Source organism: Dromiciops gliroides, chromosome 4 (genome assembly GCF_019393635.1).
Source record: "Dromiciops gliroides isolate mDroGli1 chromosome 4, mDroGli1.pri, whole genome shotgun sequence".
NCBI classification, from domain to species: Eukaryota; Metazoa; Chordata; class Mammalia; order Microbiotheria; family Microbiotheriidae; genus Dromiciops; species Dromiciops gliroides.
The window spans coordinates 294,524,845-294,541,185 of NC_057864.1; the positions used below are offsets into that span (position 1 = coordinate 294,524,845).

General features: G+C 40.4%; 1 protein-coding gene across 1 annotated transcript in view; it reads left to right on the forward strand.

The window, feature by feature from the left end:
* The first annotated feature begins 4,271 nt into the window (after nucleotides 1-4,271).
* Nucleotides 4,272-16,341, forward strand: part of CD109 (CD109 molecule) — a 178,860-nt gene continuing 166,790 nt past the window's right edge. The window contains exons 1-2 of the mRNA XM_043962437.1: nucleotides 4,272-4,506; nucleotides 8,479-8,645. Coding sequence (XP_043818372.1) covers nucleotides 4,394-4,506; nucleotides 8,479-8,645 — 280 coding nt within the window. The 5' untranslated portion in view covers nucleotides 4,272-4,393. The remainder of the gene's footprint in view (nucleotides 4,507-8,478; nucleotides 8,646-16,341) is intronic.

A 16,341-nucleotide genomic window follows, 5' to 3' on the forward strand; every position in this document is an offset into this window, starting at 1 on the left:
GACTGCTTTTTGCCTGAGAAATTTTTATGAATCCCTGGGTATAGAGGTATATAAAATAGGTATACATAACCTTTTACTGTTGCCAAATTGTTCATAACCCCCACATTCAGTTATGTGACCCCATATGGGGTTGAGGCCCATAGTTCAAGATTCTCTTAAAGCCCCTTCTATGGGTATGGAAACAAAGGAAGCCAGAATGCAGAAGATGGACTGAGAAAATGTGCATGGGCCAAGGGACAGGAAGTGTCTGCATAGACAAAAAGTAGGTTAAAAGTAATTGTGAGAGGGGCAGCTAGGTGGCACAGTGGATAGAACACTGGCCCTGGAGTCAGGAGGACCTGAGTTCAAATGTGGCCTCAGACACTTGACACTAGCTGTGTGACCTCGGGCAAGTCATTTAATCCCAACTGCCTCACCCCCCCAAACCCAAAGAAAGAAAGAACAGAAAAGTTATAAGCATAAAAAAAAACTTAAAAAAATTTAAAAAAGTAATTGTGAGAATGAAGATTGAAGGTTTTAGTACAACCTCAAAAGTTCCAGTTACTGGAGGTAGTATAATTCTGAGGCATAGTGAGGTTGAAGAAATGACCATGCTGATGTGTTGCTGAAGTAGAGCAGTAAGGGGGGGGTCATTGGAGTTGGGCAAGTTGAGAAATTGTGCAGTTAAGTTGTAAGAGGAGTTGTAGTTTGTTTAAATTTTTTTTTTTTTTTGGGCAGGGCAATTAGGATTAAGTGACTTGTCCAGGGTTGCACAGCTAGTAAGTGTCAAGTATCTGAGGTCATATTTTAACTCAGGTTTTCCTGAATCCAGGGGTAGTGCTTTATCCATTGTACTACCTAGCTGCCCCCTAGGAGTTGTAGTTTGTTAAGAGGAATATTCATCCCTAGGAAGGTAACAACTGAGTGTGGAGTGGAAAGGAAGAACATGAGTCAGTTCCTAAAAATATTTTATTTGGGTGCCCAATATTTTATTTGGGGGTCCTGGAGCAAGTTTGTGGATATGACAAAATTTTTCTGGATAGTAAAATGCTAAATTATCAGAGATATACTGCAGAAAAAAATTAGTAATTTTCTTTTTTCTTTTTCTTTTCTTTATTTTTTTTTTGGGGGGGGCAGTGAGTGTTAAATGACTTGCCCAGGGTTACACTGCTAGTAAGTGTCAAGTGTCTGAGGCTGGATCTGAACTCAGTTCCTCCTGAATCTAGGGCTGATGCTTTATCCACTGTGCCACCTAGCTGCCCCAGTAATTTGCTTAAAAAAATTTAGGAATAGAAGGACCCTGAGAGATCACTTAGTTAGGCTGTCATTTTTCAGATGAACAGATTGAGACCCAGAATGAGGAAGTCACTTGGGCAAGGTCAGACAGGAAATTAATGGAATGTGTAGAATTAGAATGCATTCCTCTTGATTTCCAGATTCCATGCTGCACCAGTAAATAGAACAATAAGATCATAACTTTAGAGATCATTGAGCCCAACCCTTAATAAACTGAGGCACAGACAAATTGAATTGTCCAGGGTCACACAACTAGTGAGTGAAGCAGGATTTGAACTTATGTCTTGGCATAGGTTCTTAATTTGGTAAAAACATGGCTGAATTAGACACCACAATACATTACTTATCTTCCCTCTAGTTATAGAAAGAGTCATAGCTTCCCCATTTCTTACTCCTCTAGGAAGTCCTTAATAAGGTCCCCATTAGCAATAACTTTGCCTGAGGATGTTAAAAAGCCTCATTGTAACCAAAGCATGCCAGTCAAGTGGCATATACCAAAGCCATATTTCGAGTCAGTAAAAATGGTGGCACTCTTCCCTTTGGCTATATTACAGGCTTGTGTAAGAGCTACAAGTTCAGCAGCCTGCGCACTAAAATGGGAAGGCAGAGAAGCTGCCCAGACAGTGTCATAATCAGAAACTACAGCAGCTCCAGTGAAACGGGTCCCCTCTCTTATAAATGAAGAACCATCTATATAGAGAACAAGATCAGGGTTTCTTTCTTTTTTTTTTTTTTTTGGTGGAGCAATGAGGGTTAAGTGACTTGCCCAGGGTCACACAGCTGGTAAGCAACAAGTGTCTGAGGCCGCATTTGAACTCAGCTTCTCCTGAATCCAGGGCAGGTGCTCTATCCACTGGACCACCTAGCTGCCCCAAGATCAGGGTTTCTTAATAGAGTCCACAATGCCTTGTGTGCCAAAATGACCTTTTCTGTGAATAGGGAGACATACCTGGTGATAGAACTTCCGGGGAAGAAGTGGTTTTCCCTCCGAAGACATCCAGACTCAATTGATCTGTTTTGCCTTAAATCTCTTTTTCCACCTTCTCCTGCCTCATGGAAGATGAAAATGCCTCTCTCTCTGAAATAAACTATTATATATTAACATTCATACTTTTAATTAATTTATTTTTAGTGAGGCAATTGGGGTTAAGTGATTTGCCCAGGGTTACACAGCTAGTAAGTGTTAAGTATCTGAGGCCAGATTTGAACTCAGGCACTCCTGACTCCAGGGCTGGTGCTCTATCCACTGTGCCACCTAGCTGCCCCAACATTCATACTTTTAATACCTAAATCTGTTCCATTCAAGCTGTCGTTAGTCTAGTTTCCTATCATCCTTCAGTGCTGTGGACCAGTCCTTGGGCTCAGCCCATTCCCTGATTCTCATATTTAGCCCATCCCAAGAAGAAAAGCACAGACTGAGTAACAGTAATAGCTGTGGCAAGAGCATGGGCTCTTTTTCTTTTCCCAGAAACTGAAATGGAGCAGTCATTTAATCACCTTTCCCAAAAATTCAATCCTGCCAGGAGAGTAGCAGTTGCTCAAACTCAGGAAAGACACAAGTGACCATCTGTAGGCCATTTAGCAGGCTGAAAAGAGGGTGGAACCAGGAAAGGGAGGAAGCAAGTTCTTGGACTGGGTAAACCACAGGTTTTCAAGGTGCTATTTTTTTTTCTTGCTAAGGCACCCAGTTTTGTCAAGAAGTGCCCATCTGATGACCTCTTTTCCTTTGTACATGGTTCCCCCCCCCCTCCCCTCTCACACGAAAAGATCACTCATTACAATCCCTCTCCCTGTATCAATTAAAACATTTTAAGTTGTTAGAACTGCCAGTTCCTGGCAGGTCCACTGCTTTTATGGTGTAGTCATGGTGAAACTTGAGTCATCTGAGGAGTGCCAAAAAGGCAGAGAATAGAGCACAGGGATATTAGCATGAGAAGGATAAAGAAGGGGGATGCTTCCACAGGTAGTGTGCCCATCGGATCTTAACTTGGCATCAAAAGGCATACATTCTGCCATTGTAAAATAATTTCATATTGAAATAGATTTTAAAATTACATTGGGCATATGTAAAACATTTCAAGCTTTACAATTTTAGTGATCTTGCAGCAAGTGAGGGTGGCTATATAAAGATATAGTAGACTAAAAATATTTTTTTAAGATTTTTGTTTCAGGGTGCTAACTACTTATATTGAGATCACAGATCTGAAGCTGGAAGGGCAGTCAGATCACGTAGCTTAACCTGTTCATTTTACAGGTGAGGAAACTGAGGCCTATCTTAAAGGTCGTAAGGTAGTAAGTAGGAGAGCCCAAATTCAGCCCTCTTCTCACTGCATCACACTTTCTTGGGGATGAGCTTTACTTATAATTAAAAACAAAAATAGAAATAACTCGATTAATTCGATCTCCCGGAAAGTATTTCAGTTTCCTGATTGAGAAAATCCCAACAACGTGCTCCAAAATTCAAAAGCAGCAAATAAAAAAATAAAATGAGGAGTCTTGTTCTCCTTCCTAACACATTTAAACACAATCCAGAAAAGATAGCAGTGAAGATGTGTTTGTGGGTGTGGGTGTATGCATGTCTATGTGGTTTACCATTTCTCTGGCATCCTGACTCATAATCTAGGAGGCCAATGATCGATTTTTTCCCACTTCACGAAGTTCCTCAGAACTTCATTTCTTTTACGAGGGGGTACGCCTGTTTATCCACTCCAGACAGTCGGTAAAATAGTTGTTTCTGAGAACGGTGGAGTCTAGACCCAACCCAGTCTCTGGTAGCTCTGGATGCCCACGATCGGCTCCGTGAGGTCGCAGGGGCGGTGCTGGTCCACTTTAGGACCACGAGCTGGGCCCCGGGAAGCCGCCACCAGGTTCGTGCTGCCTGCAGTAGTAGCCAGGGCAGAAGACCGTGGGGATCTTCAGCCAGAGGGCGATGGGGAGGGAAGAAGCGGGGCGGAGCCACGATCCAGAGGCTCGATTTAGTTCTTCCACTGCCCCAATCCGACGCGCCCTTTCGCACGGCCAAACCCTGAGCAGCAAGAGTGCCACAAACTGCTGCTGGAGGAGGGAAGTGAAAGGCTGCAACCCCTCTGCGGAATCCGCGAGTTTCTTCCAAAGCAGGATGCTGCTGCAGCTGCTGCCGGACCCTACTGCGAAAATGAGGGGCTCCCTCCTCCTTGCTCCCCACCTTCTCTTCCTTCTGACCGTGTTCTGGGCTGGTTCTGCAGCTGCCGGGTAAGCCAGGGATGGGGGGAAGCCGGGGCGGGGAAGGGCGAGGATAGAGGGGACAGGATGAATGAAGGGGAGGGGGAATGGGAAAAGGGGAGTTGCCTCACTAGGAATGGGGGGGTGGGCGGGGAGGCGAGGCGAGGCGAGGCGAAGGGAGGTGGGCTGCAAGTAGTAATTTAGATTTGGGCGGACACGCTTGCGAAATGAACTTCTTCGAGCCGGGGCCCGCTTCTCCGCTGGGAAAACAGGCAGGTTTGAGGAGTTCTGAAGAACCGGCTGGGAAAACTTGTATCCCATGAGATTGGCCCGAATTGTAGTTCTCTGTTTACTTCACTTTGAATCACTCCCCAGCCGCTCCCCCTCCCCCTTCCCCGCCCCTCCAGGCACTTCATTTTGGAAGCCTGAGATTTTCTGGGGGTAGTCATTTAGGATCATAAGTAAGTTGCTTCTTCATTCAATCATAAATTTATAGATTTAGAGCTGAGATGGACCTTAAAGTTATCATGGCCAACTAACTCCCTCACGTAGAGACGAAGAAACTGAGGTTCAGAGGGGCTAAGTGATTTTTAAAAAAACATTATTTATTCATTAAACTATTTATTCATCTATCTATCTATCCATTCATTTGTTCATTCATTCAATTATCTACCAATCATCCATCTATCTATCTATCTATCTATCTATCTATCTATCTATCTATCTATCTATCTATCTATGTATCTATCTATGTATCTATGTATCTATCTATCTATGTATCTATCTATCTATCTATGTATCTATCTATCATCTATCTGTCTGTCTAATCTACCTACCTACCTACCTGTTTGCTTGTTTTTTGGGGCTAAGTGATTTTCAAGGTCACCCAGGTAATGTGTCAGAGTTGGCATTTGAGTCCAACGTCCAACTCCTCTGATTTGGAATTCCCCAGACTCCTCCAATCCCCCTACTGTGCCTGAGTTTTTATCCAAACACTTCTTATATTTATTGCCTGATTCCCTTATTCTAAACTTCTAAACTTGTGGTCCTGGAGGATATCTTTCCCTTCGCGGGGTTTTATGATATATACTCAGCCTGACCTTTGGTATTGGCGAATTCTGGAGTGAAATAGCTACTCAACTAGAGACCCAGTATTAAAAAGTATGAATCAATTTTCCTAAGTATGGACTGACTTTATCTCACATCTTTTGGAGATCAGCACTGTGCTCCAGAGGGGGATTTTCAGCTTCCTTTTCTGTGTCATATTTCTCCATTACAGAGTAAGCTCAGAATCTTTCTTTCCCTCTTTCTTTGTCTTCTTGTATTCCTGTCCTCAGCACTTGGTACTGTGCCTGGCCTATGTTACTCAGTGATGATTGACTCTTCCTTACCCCATGGACCATAGCAGCCATGAGGTTTTTTTTTTTTTTAAACTAGAATGCCTTCATTTATTTTATTTTTTATTTTTATTTTGCAGGGCAATGAAGGTTAAGTGACTTGCCCAGGGTCACACAGCTAGTAAGTCAAGTGTCTGAGGTCGGATTTGAACTCAGGTTGTCTTGAATCTAGGGCCAGTGCTTTATCCACTGTGCTATCTAGCTGTCCCTCCATGAGATTTTTTTTTTTTTTTGGCAAAGATTTTGGAATGGTTTGTCATTTTTTTCCTCTAACTCATTTTACAGCTGACGAAACTGAAGGAAACAAGGTTAAATGACTTGCCCGGGGTTACACAGCTAATAAGTGTCTGAGGGCAGATTTGAACTCAGGTCTTCCTGACTCCAGGCCTGACACTATCCCCTGAACCACCTAGCTGCCTCCTAAACTGGTCCATAGAAAGTGCTCAATAGATGCTTGTTGCCTTGTAAATAGAGTGCAGGGGACAGAGTACCAGGCCTGGAGTCAGGACGTCCTGAGTTCAAGTTTGTCCTCAGACACTTATTAGCTTTGTGACCTGGGATCGAGTCATTTAACCTCTGATTCAGTTTCTTCACCTGTAAGATGGGGTTAACAACAGCACCTATCTTGAAGGGTGGTTATGAGGAGCAAATGAGATCATATTTGTAAAGCACAATGTCTGCCACATAGTAGACACTGCATATATAAATGCGTATTCCCTTCCCTATCTTACACTCCCTGTCCATTCAACAGTTGTTGTTCAGTCATTTCAGTCCTGTTCTCATGATCCCTTTTTTGTGGGGGGGAGGAAAGGGAGATTTTTTTGGGGCAAAAATCCTGACGTGGTTTGCCATTTTCTTTTCCAGCTTATTTTACAGATGACCTGAGCAAACAGGGTTAAGTGACTTATCCAGGGTCACACAGCTAGTAAGTGTCTCAGGCCAGTTTAGAACTCACCAAGATGAGTGTTCCTGATCCTAAGCCCTGTGTTTGATCCACTGCCACTCACCAGAAGGGCCGTTAAAAACCAATATAACTCAGAGACAAAACTACCAGTCATTAAACTTGTTATTTGGATTTAGGAACTAAAGTCATATCTATCTTCCCATCTGTCTGAACTAGAGGTCTAATCAAACTGCTGTGGGGTTCATCCCTCCTCTCTTGCTTCACTGTGGCATGGAAGTGACTTTGGGTCCTTGGCTTTGCCAGCAACACACAAGTTCTGTTGGTCCAGGACACTGACTGTGACGGGCAATTCGCTCTGATGAAAAGAGTGCTTAATCTAGGGGAGTGAGTGCCAGGCACTGAGATGAGGTTAACTGATTTGCTGAGGGTAACACAACTAGTAAGTGCTGGAAGCCAGATTTGAACTTCTCTTCCTGACTCCAGGCCAAGCATCGTCTTCACTTTACTACCTTGATGCCTGGAAGTTACTGTATTCAAGTTTCACCTCTGACACATACTGCCTGTGTGAGTCTGGGATAGTCATTTGACTTCTCTGTGCTTGGGGAATCCAACTGTCCAAAACTAAGTTATATATGAGTTTCTGATCCGCATTGGTGTCCATACTGGGATTTTTTGTATACTAGGTGAAATTACTGGTCTGGACAATTTTTTTAAAATGGTGAATGAAGATTTTCTTTTTATTTTTTTCAGAGCATTGTTCATTACTGTGAGAGAGTCAAAGTTTAGATAAAACTGAATCCTTGTTTTTGTGGAGTTATAGGTTTGATTAAGAAAATAACTAAGAGTTTTGCTTATTACTTCCTTGAACATGGGACAGATGTCTTAAGGTGGGACGAAGCAGTAGGAAGAATCTTTGGGTGTTTTTGTTTTTAAATCAAGAAAAATCTCATAAAATGAGGTGGTCTGCAAACATGAGTCAAATTCTCTGTGCTGTCTTGGTGGTTGTAAAATGTAAATAATATTATCCTTTTTCCTTGGTGTGGCAGTATAAGACCTAATATATAAGTATTGTAATCCATTTTGTCATTGTTGTTTCAGTAATAGTACATTGATATTAATAAAAAGAGTTTACTTCATTATTTGCCTGGTATAGTGGATTGAATGCTGGACTTAGAATCAAGAAGACCTGGGTTCAAACCCTTAATTGCTGGATGACCTTGGACAAATTAGTTTACATGCCAGAGACAAGAGTTTCCTCATTTGAAAAATGGGAATAATAATATATGGATTAACTACATCATAGGATTATTCTTTTTTTTTTTTTTTTGGTGGGGCAATGGGGGTTAAGTGACTTGCCCAGTGTCACACAGCTAGTAAGTATCAAGTGTCTGAGGCCAGATTTGAACTCAGGTACTCCTGAATCCAGGGCCAGTGCTTTATCCACTGTGCCACCTAGCTGCCCCCCTTATCATAGGATTATTCTAAGGCTCAAATAAAATAATACAGGCTTCCCAAAAGTCTTAGAGCAATTTTAAACTATATTAATAGCTTAAAACTGTGCCAAGACTTTTGGGACACTATGCATATATGAAGTGTTTTGCAAGATTCAAAGTCCTGTATAAATGTAATTATATTTCTCTAGTAAAATTTGTGAAAATTCTTCAAAATGAAGATAACATCTTATTTTCCCTCCTTCTCAAGGCCCAGTTTTCTGGTGACTGCTCCTAATGTCATCAGGCCAGGAATCAACATGACCATTGGGGTGGAACTGCTGGAGAATAGCCCTTTACAAGTCTTGGTGAAGGCTGAAGTGCTCAAGAGTCAGCGAAACATCACTGTCCTGGAAGCAGAAGGAATCTTTGAAAAAGGTGAGCTATGTGCTCTCATTGGACTTTTCCCCTATAGTGTGATTGTGATTAGGGGAGCAATGAATTCATTCTAACCATATTTAATGAGTACAAAGCTTTGTACTCAGGACTAGGGGGAGGAAAAAGAATTCAGCAGTAGTTACAAATTAATTTTGTGGACTCCTTATCTGAAAAGTAAATGAAAAAAAAGAAAATAATCTGAAAGTGGGAGTTATTTGAGAAGCCAAACGTTCTATTTAGACCTCAAACTTTGAAACTAAGAGAACAAGACTGTAGTCAGGGGTATGAATGAGCTCCTTTTTTTTTGACTCCTCATTTGTAGAACTCTGAACTCTTCTCACTTAGATAGTCCTAGATATCTTCTGCTTGGGAGACAGAACACCAGTTCCCAATGGCAAGGGAGAAGTTTGGGTAAGACAAATGTCACAAGGGGCAAAGAGCCAAAATTGTGCGATGGCTAAAAGATTGGCTTTGTAGTCATAAGCACCTGGGTTCAAGTCCTGCTTCTGACATATACTAGCTATGTGACCCTGTGCAATTTACTTTATCTGAGTGGTCCATTCAACCCTCCCCAAGCCAGGAATTTACAGAGGAATTGGTATGGGAGGGATTTCTATACCTAGAACTTCTTAGATTGATGAATTATAGGTCTAAGTAAAAAAATAAAGCGAGGCTGAAAAATACAGCTAAAATTTCATAGGGTTATCTCTTCTTTATAGTCTATCCTTTAAAAAAATCTTTTCATCATCAATACTTTAGAAAATTTATATTGGCATATTATAGTCATTTCCTAATTTTCCCTTGTGACAAAGTAAAACATATGAGCCAATGCATCTCTTTGTAATGGTATTCAACTCACAGAGTTGTTGTGGAGGGTCAAATGAGATATCTGTACTGTTTTGCAAAACTTAAAGAACTATATAAATGCTAGGTACTACTATCAATATCACTACTCCCACTGCCACTGTCACCACTACTACCACCACCATCACTACTGCTTTGTTGTTGTTCAGTTGTTTCAGTTGTGTCCAACTTTTCATGGCTTGCTTTGGGGTTTTCTTTCTTTTTTTTTTTTTTTGCGGGGCAATGGGGTTAAGTGACTTGCCCAGGGTCACACAGCTAGTAAGTGTCAAGTGTCTGAGGCTGGATTTGAACTCAGGTACTCCTGAATCCAGGGCCAGCACTTTAACCACTGCGCCATCTAGCTGCCCCGGGGTTTTCTTGACAAAGCTGGAGTGGTTTACCATTTCCTTCTCCAACTCATTTTACAGATGAGGAAACTGAGGCAAATAGGATTAAGTAACTTGCCCAGGGTCACACAGCTGCTAAGTATCTTAGGCAAGATTTGAACTGAGGAAGATGAGTTTTCCTGACTTCAGGCCTGGCACTATCTACTGTAACATTTAGTTCTTCTTCTACTACTACTACTACTACTACTACGACCACCACCACCACCCAGATACTCTGCCTGATATCTGGTCCCTTTTAAACACTGAAAATAGAGAAACAAGAATTAGTAACTAGGAAATATGGCAAACTGAAATTGAGTTGAGAGGTTTTTCCCCCCAAAGAGTCATGAAATGGAGTAACTACTTTTAAACTGGAAGAAGAGTACTGCTGAATTTATTTGAGACCAGAAACTGAAGGATTGATTGTTCACCTTAAGCTTTATCTAAAAAATGAATCATATGAGGGTGAACAGTAAGGGGGTGGCTAGAATTACTTTCTTGTTTATTGTATAAATATTTGTCCAATGCCAGCATAGAAAATTTTGCACAGTCATGAAAATAAGATTAAAAAAAAGTACCCTTATCCTTGCTTCTCATCCCACCAAAAGTGGACTGGGTAAGTAGGCATCAGATCCAAGTGCAGGCCCTCCTCTTCTCAGTAGCAAAGGTAACATGGAAAGAGGAAAGAGGAAGGTATCAAACATTAGGCAGTACCATTTCTTTCCAGCTCTTGAGCACTTCACTATTCTTACTACTGAAACACTATTGCTGAACATGAATAGATTATGCTCATTTAATAACAACTTGGGGAAACAGTTGGAATGACCAATGATGACTATTTGAAAATGCTGAGGCTTTCAGGATTCACTTATTAGGAGTTTTTAGTGCTACCTCCACCACTACATAGCTCCATTCAGAGCTATGCTTTCTGTAGCCCAGGTTTCCTGAATGAACATTTTAATGACTACATTTGGAGCTTACTTTTACTCTCACCTCTTCTCCTGGTATTCTTATTTTTCCCTGTCATCTCTGTTATCATGGCCTCTTTTCTTCCCCCTTGTAGTTTTATCCTTTTCTTTTCCCTCACTACCCTCACCCCTTTAAAGGATACACATTCTGCTTCTTTTATACAGTCTATCAGTTAGATAATATAAATTAAACCTCTTTGAGTCCCTGAGCAGCAATGAGTCTCATCCTACCTAGATGATGTCCTTCTTAAGAAGGATGGAATTACATTAATAGGAGCTATGGATCTTATCATTTTCAGAATAAATTATTATTATTATTATTATTAGGCGAGGCAGTCAGGGTTAACTGACTTGTCCAGGGTCACATAGGTAGTAAGTGTCAAGTTTCTTTTTTCTTTTTTTTTTTTTAGTGAGGCAGTTGGGGTTAATTGACTTGCCCAGGGTCACACAGCTAGTAAGTGTTAAGTGTCTGAGGTCGGATTTGAACTCAGGTACTCCTGACTCCAGGGCCAGTACTCTATCCACTGCTCTATCTAGGTGCCCCCAGAATAAATTCTTCTCATCTCTGCCCTTTATGTCCTTTCAAAACTGTGCTTAAATGCCATTTTCACTTTCCTTGTTCTTCCAAGTATCTCCTTGCCTTCAATGGGAATTTTATTTATGCGCGCGCACACACACACACACACACACACACATCTATATCTATATCTCCTTATCTTATACACGTTTTATCTCCCAGTAGAATTTAAGCTTCTTAAGTATAGGGATTTTTCTTTTATCTCTAATGTTTAGCATAGTGTCTGACACAGAAGTACAATTGATGGCTTACTGACTGAATATCATCTTCATCCTGGTAGGAAACTCAACCAGGTTCATAGTATTATTTGGCTTTGGATAAAATATTAGGAGCAAATATAGTTGATGAGCTTATTGTCATTCCGGGGTGTCGTGGAAAGGATGACAGACAAAACATCTCATTGGGACCACATGGCAAATGAACAACTTTGAAAAACATCAGGGGTAATAAGTGTTAAGAAACTGCCTCTAATGAGAAAAGATGCTGGTTGGATTATAGATCAAGGATGACCAATAATAGTTGGATAGCCTCGTCAACACACTGAAACTCATAGAAACACAAATGGCTTCACTAAATGGGATGAGCCAGTGGTCTTCACTATTTGGAGAGAGATAACACCAGAGAGTGCAAGATAATGAATTATTTTGGTCAGTGGATTGGAACTGTCATTGTGATAAACAGTGACAGATTTGAATAAAAATGACAGTGAATAAATGAAGATAATAAAGACTCAGTGTACAAGTCATATATTGGTCAGGGGCGGGGATGGAGAGGAATATAGCAGCTATAAAGACAGAAAGACACTGCTATATAAAATCATTTTTTCAACTGAGCATCTGCAATGTGTTGGTTGATTTTTGCATTGTGAATAACCTTTCTGGGTGAGTGTAGGTTCTGTTTCCTTAACACTATTTTGTTCTGTCTTTTACCTTATTCATTGTGGTTTTGCCTTGAAATTCCTGAGACAGATTTTCTACTGGACTGAGTTTTCTAGTCTGGATGAGATGGGATGTTAATAGGTTTAAAGGAAAAACATTTTTTTCCTTTCAGGACTGGTTAGCTGAACATGTTTAGGAACATTGGGAAGAGTCACTAGACAGAAATTGAATATCCATGAGAGAAGAGTGACTGTTTGGGTAAGGTCCTAGAGGAGTTAGAGGGAAGAGATGTAAGAATTAAACCTTTATAAAAAAAGTCTCGGGGCAGCTAGATGGCGCAGTGGATAGAGCACCGGCCCTGGAGTCAGGAGTACCTGAGTTCAAATCCGGCCTCAGACACTTAACACTTACTAGCTGTGTGACCCTAGGCAAGTCACTTAACCCCAATTGCCTCACTAAAAAAAAAAAAAGTCTCACTAGTTCTTTTAAGGTGGATGGGAAGGAGGAGAGAATAAGTTATGATGCTGAAAGTCTTAAGTAATGGAGAGATCAGTGTTGTGAATATGAAAAACTAGGAAATTTGCAAACTGGGATAAACAAACAATAAGAAAGAGTGTATGGGAAGAGCTAGAGTCTGAGGTTTTCTACAGAAACATGACAACTCTCTCTACCCCCCCCCTCCCCCAACTCTGCCAAAGTTGCTCAAACTTTTTCCTCCCTACTTGTCTAGGGGTTGTTTGTGGATTAAATGAGATAACGTACATGAGAGTGCTTTAAAAATTGTAACTCCATTTAAGTTGATTTGGTATTTTTACTATTCATACCCTCCTAAGCTAATTTTCAATTATGACTACATCAGAATGAAAGAAAATAAATAAAACCAGAAGGAGCTTATTAACTCATAGCTTGTGGATGGAGGAAGTAGTTCATCATTTGTGTAGGCATGTAAAATAATTGAAATGCTTTTGATATCCTGTAAACCCATATGCCTAATCCTTTTCTCTTTCTATGGTTTGCAATTTACCTTGTGAATTTTCTGTGCTGCTTCTTACCAGAGTTTGTTCCAAATTTTTAGGAGTGGTACCCTGTAGACACACTTCCTTCCATCATATAATCATGGGAAAACTGGCCTCACTTAAAATTTGTTCTAAGGCCTTAGCCAAACAAACAAAAAGCTACAGAGTAAAACAAATTCACTTACTCATCAACAATCATTTATTGAGAGACTGAAGTGTGCAGAGCCCTGCCCCTTGTGCCCCTCCCATTTCCCACTGGCCTGTTGGAATATTTGGGTATGAGGCACCTTATAAATATGTAGGTTGTTTTGAGCAGTCTTTCTTCTCTCTCCTCCCTCCCCCCCCCCCCAGTTTAAAGCTTAGGGAAAGTTAATTCAGGTTTGCCCAATCATATAAAAAGTAACTTTAAACTTGTCCTTGCCCTATAATTGTTACTTCAACTCTTTATCATTCATTTTAATACCCTAACAACTTATATTCAATACTAGCCCAAAACTATCCAATCTCAGCTGTATAATTTAGTTCTGCTGGTTTTTTTCTCCCTTTTCTTTAGTGACATATCAGCTGTGTGAATTCTATCTAAGTCAGAATCTGTTCCATAATGTTTATGAAAGTATATTAATTAGACCGTGATGTAGAGAGATCCACCAGTGCAAGTTCTCACAGGCAGCTCTGTCAGTAGAACTCGGTCTGTACTTGTACTTATAGGATAATTTTTATTTTTTTGAGATTGTGGTGGTGATGGGAGAGAGAAGAGGGAACGTAGAGGGGTGGGGCTTCAGATTTATTTAATTCAGTCTTATTTAATGTTGCCCTGTGTGATGCAAAAAAGTATTCTAGGAATTTGGATCAGGACATTAAAATCATACAACAATGACTATTCATTTAAAAGACAATGACTAAACACCTATCTAGGGTGGTGCTGGGCTAGGCACTAAGGGAACATGCCTGTAAGGATCTTACAGACGATTTTAACTACAGTGTGGGAGAATTCAAAAGTATGCAAAGCACACCTCTATTCCTTAAAAATGCTTTTTACATTTATTTGTAATGGGATACAGTTGGAGCCAAGATGAAACTCTACTTAGCCTTTTGTAATCTTAGAATTTTAGAACCATAGCATCATCTACTCTTATTTCTGTCTCTTTCTCCCTCTCTCTGTCTCTGTCTGTCTCTCTCTCTCTCTGTCTCTGTCTCTGTCTCTCCATATGGAGAAGGCAGGGTTCAGGAAGATAGGGTTATTTGACTAAGGTCGCAGCATTATGGACCAGATCCAAGGCAGTATTATTTTTAGTCCAATGTTCTCACCATACCACAGTAAATTTTTTTTTTTAAACAAAGAGAACCATGTGTGAAACCCCCCCAAATATTTTTAAATGTTGACTTACTTGATTGTGAAAAAAATAAGCTAACTAAAGTTATTAGTAGGGATGGTTTTCTTATTTTAGTCCAGATGATTCATTGCAGCGGAGATTTCTTGAGGGCCTGTTATGTTCCAAGGCCCCTTAGCATGTACTGGGTGGTGGTGCTGTATAAAGGTGAATAAGACATGGAAATGTGGACCCTGCATAAAAAAGTTTATGCTATAGTAGATGAATTTGTTCCTTGTATACCAAAGAACCAGTTCTTTTTTTTTTTTCATGTGGAGAGGAGGATTTTTATTTAACTGTCTCTTAGTCAAACTTTACTCTGAGAATCACATGCCTGTACAAGACTGATGATTCATGTCAGTGAAGGGAAGGGAACTTACTGGGATCTGGCAGTCTTGCACTGAGTACAGCTAACCATTCTAAGCAATAGTATAACCTTACAAACAATGGGAAAATATGTCTGAATGTTTAGTTAGGAAACTAGAATTCAATGGTATTGAAAGGAACCATGAAGACTCCACTAATTCTAATACAGACAGGCCCATCTGTGGGGATAGAAATTATAAACTCTCAGAGCTTGGAAAGCATTGCTGTGACATCATTTATATTTTGATGCATGATTTTTTTTCAGTAGTGAAACTAAGAATTCCTGAAACTTTGTTTCCATGTGCTCGTCCCATTGCTTGTATGTGAAACAACTGGTTGTGTGTGAAACTTTTGTATATGAAGTTAGTTGTATGTGAAACTTTGGTGGGGAAACTTATGGAGGCAGGTCGGCAGAATGGGAGAAAAAAATGAATATCTTGTGTGAAATAGAAACCTTGTGAGGTAAAAGAATGTTTTATTTTGGTTTTATTTAACAGTATTTTGTTATAAACTGAAAGAGAGAACTAGAAGGTTTGTTTCTAAAATAGCTATTTTCACTGATATAGGAAACTCTGAAACTCCTTCCACTAGTATAGATCAGCACCTTCTCTGCAATTTATACTTTTTTTGGGGGGCAAGGCAATGAGGGTTAAGTGACTTGCCCAGGGTCACACAGCTAGTAAGTGTCAAGTGGCTGAGGCCAGATTTGAACTCAGATCCTCCTGAATCCAGGGCTGGTGCTTTATCCACTGTGCCACCTAGCTGTCCTCCCTCCTAGCTTCCCCCTACGATTTATACTCTTAAAGAATTCTCTGGGTCACTGAGAGATTAAGTGACTTGCTTAGAGTCACACAACCAGTATACTCTACTCTGAGGCTTGATCTTTTTTTTTTTTTTTTTTTGTGGGGCAATGGAGATTAAGTGACTTACCCCGGGTCACACAGCTAGTAAGTGTCAAATGTCTGAGGCTGGATTTGAACTCAGGTCCTTCTGAATCCAGGGCCAGTGCTTTATCCACTGTGCCACTCCTGAGGCTTGATCTTTATCTACTATTCCTATGCAGCTGCCTCTTAATTAAAGAAAATTTTTTTATTGATATCTTTTGCTTTCACATCACCTACATTTCCCCATATGTCCCTTCTACTTCTCCAAGAGAGCCATCTTTTATTAAAAAGAAAAAACAACTGTTAGCAAAACTAATAAATACATTGAAAAAGTCTGCCATCTTTAGTGTTCCTTACTCCAAAATACTCGGCTCTGCAAAGAAGACAGTGTAGTGATTTCTCATGTTT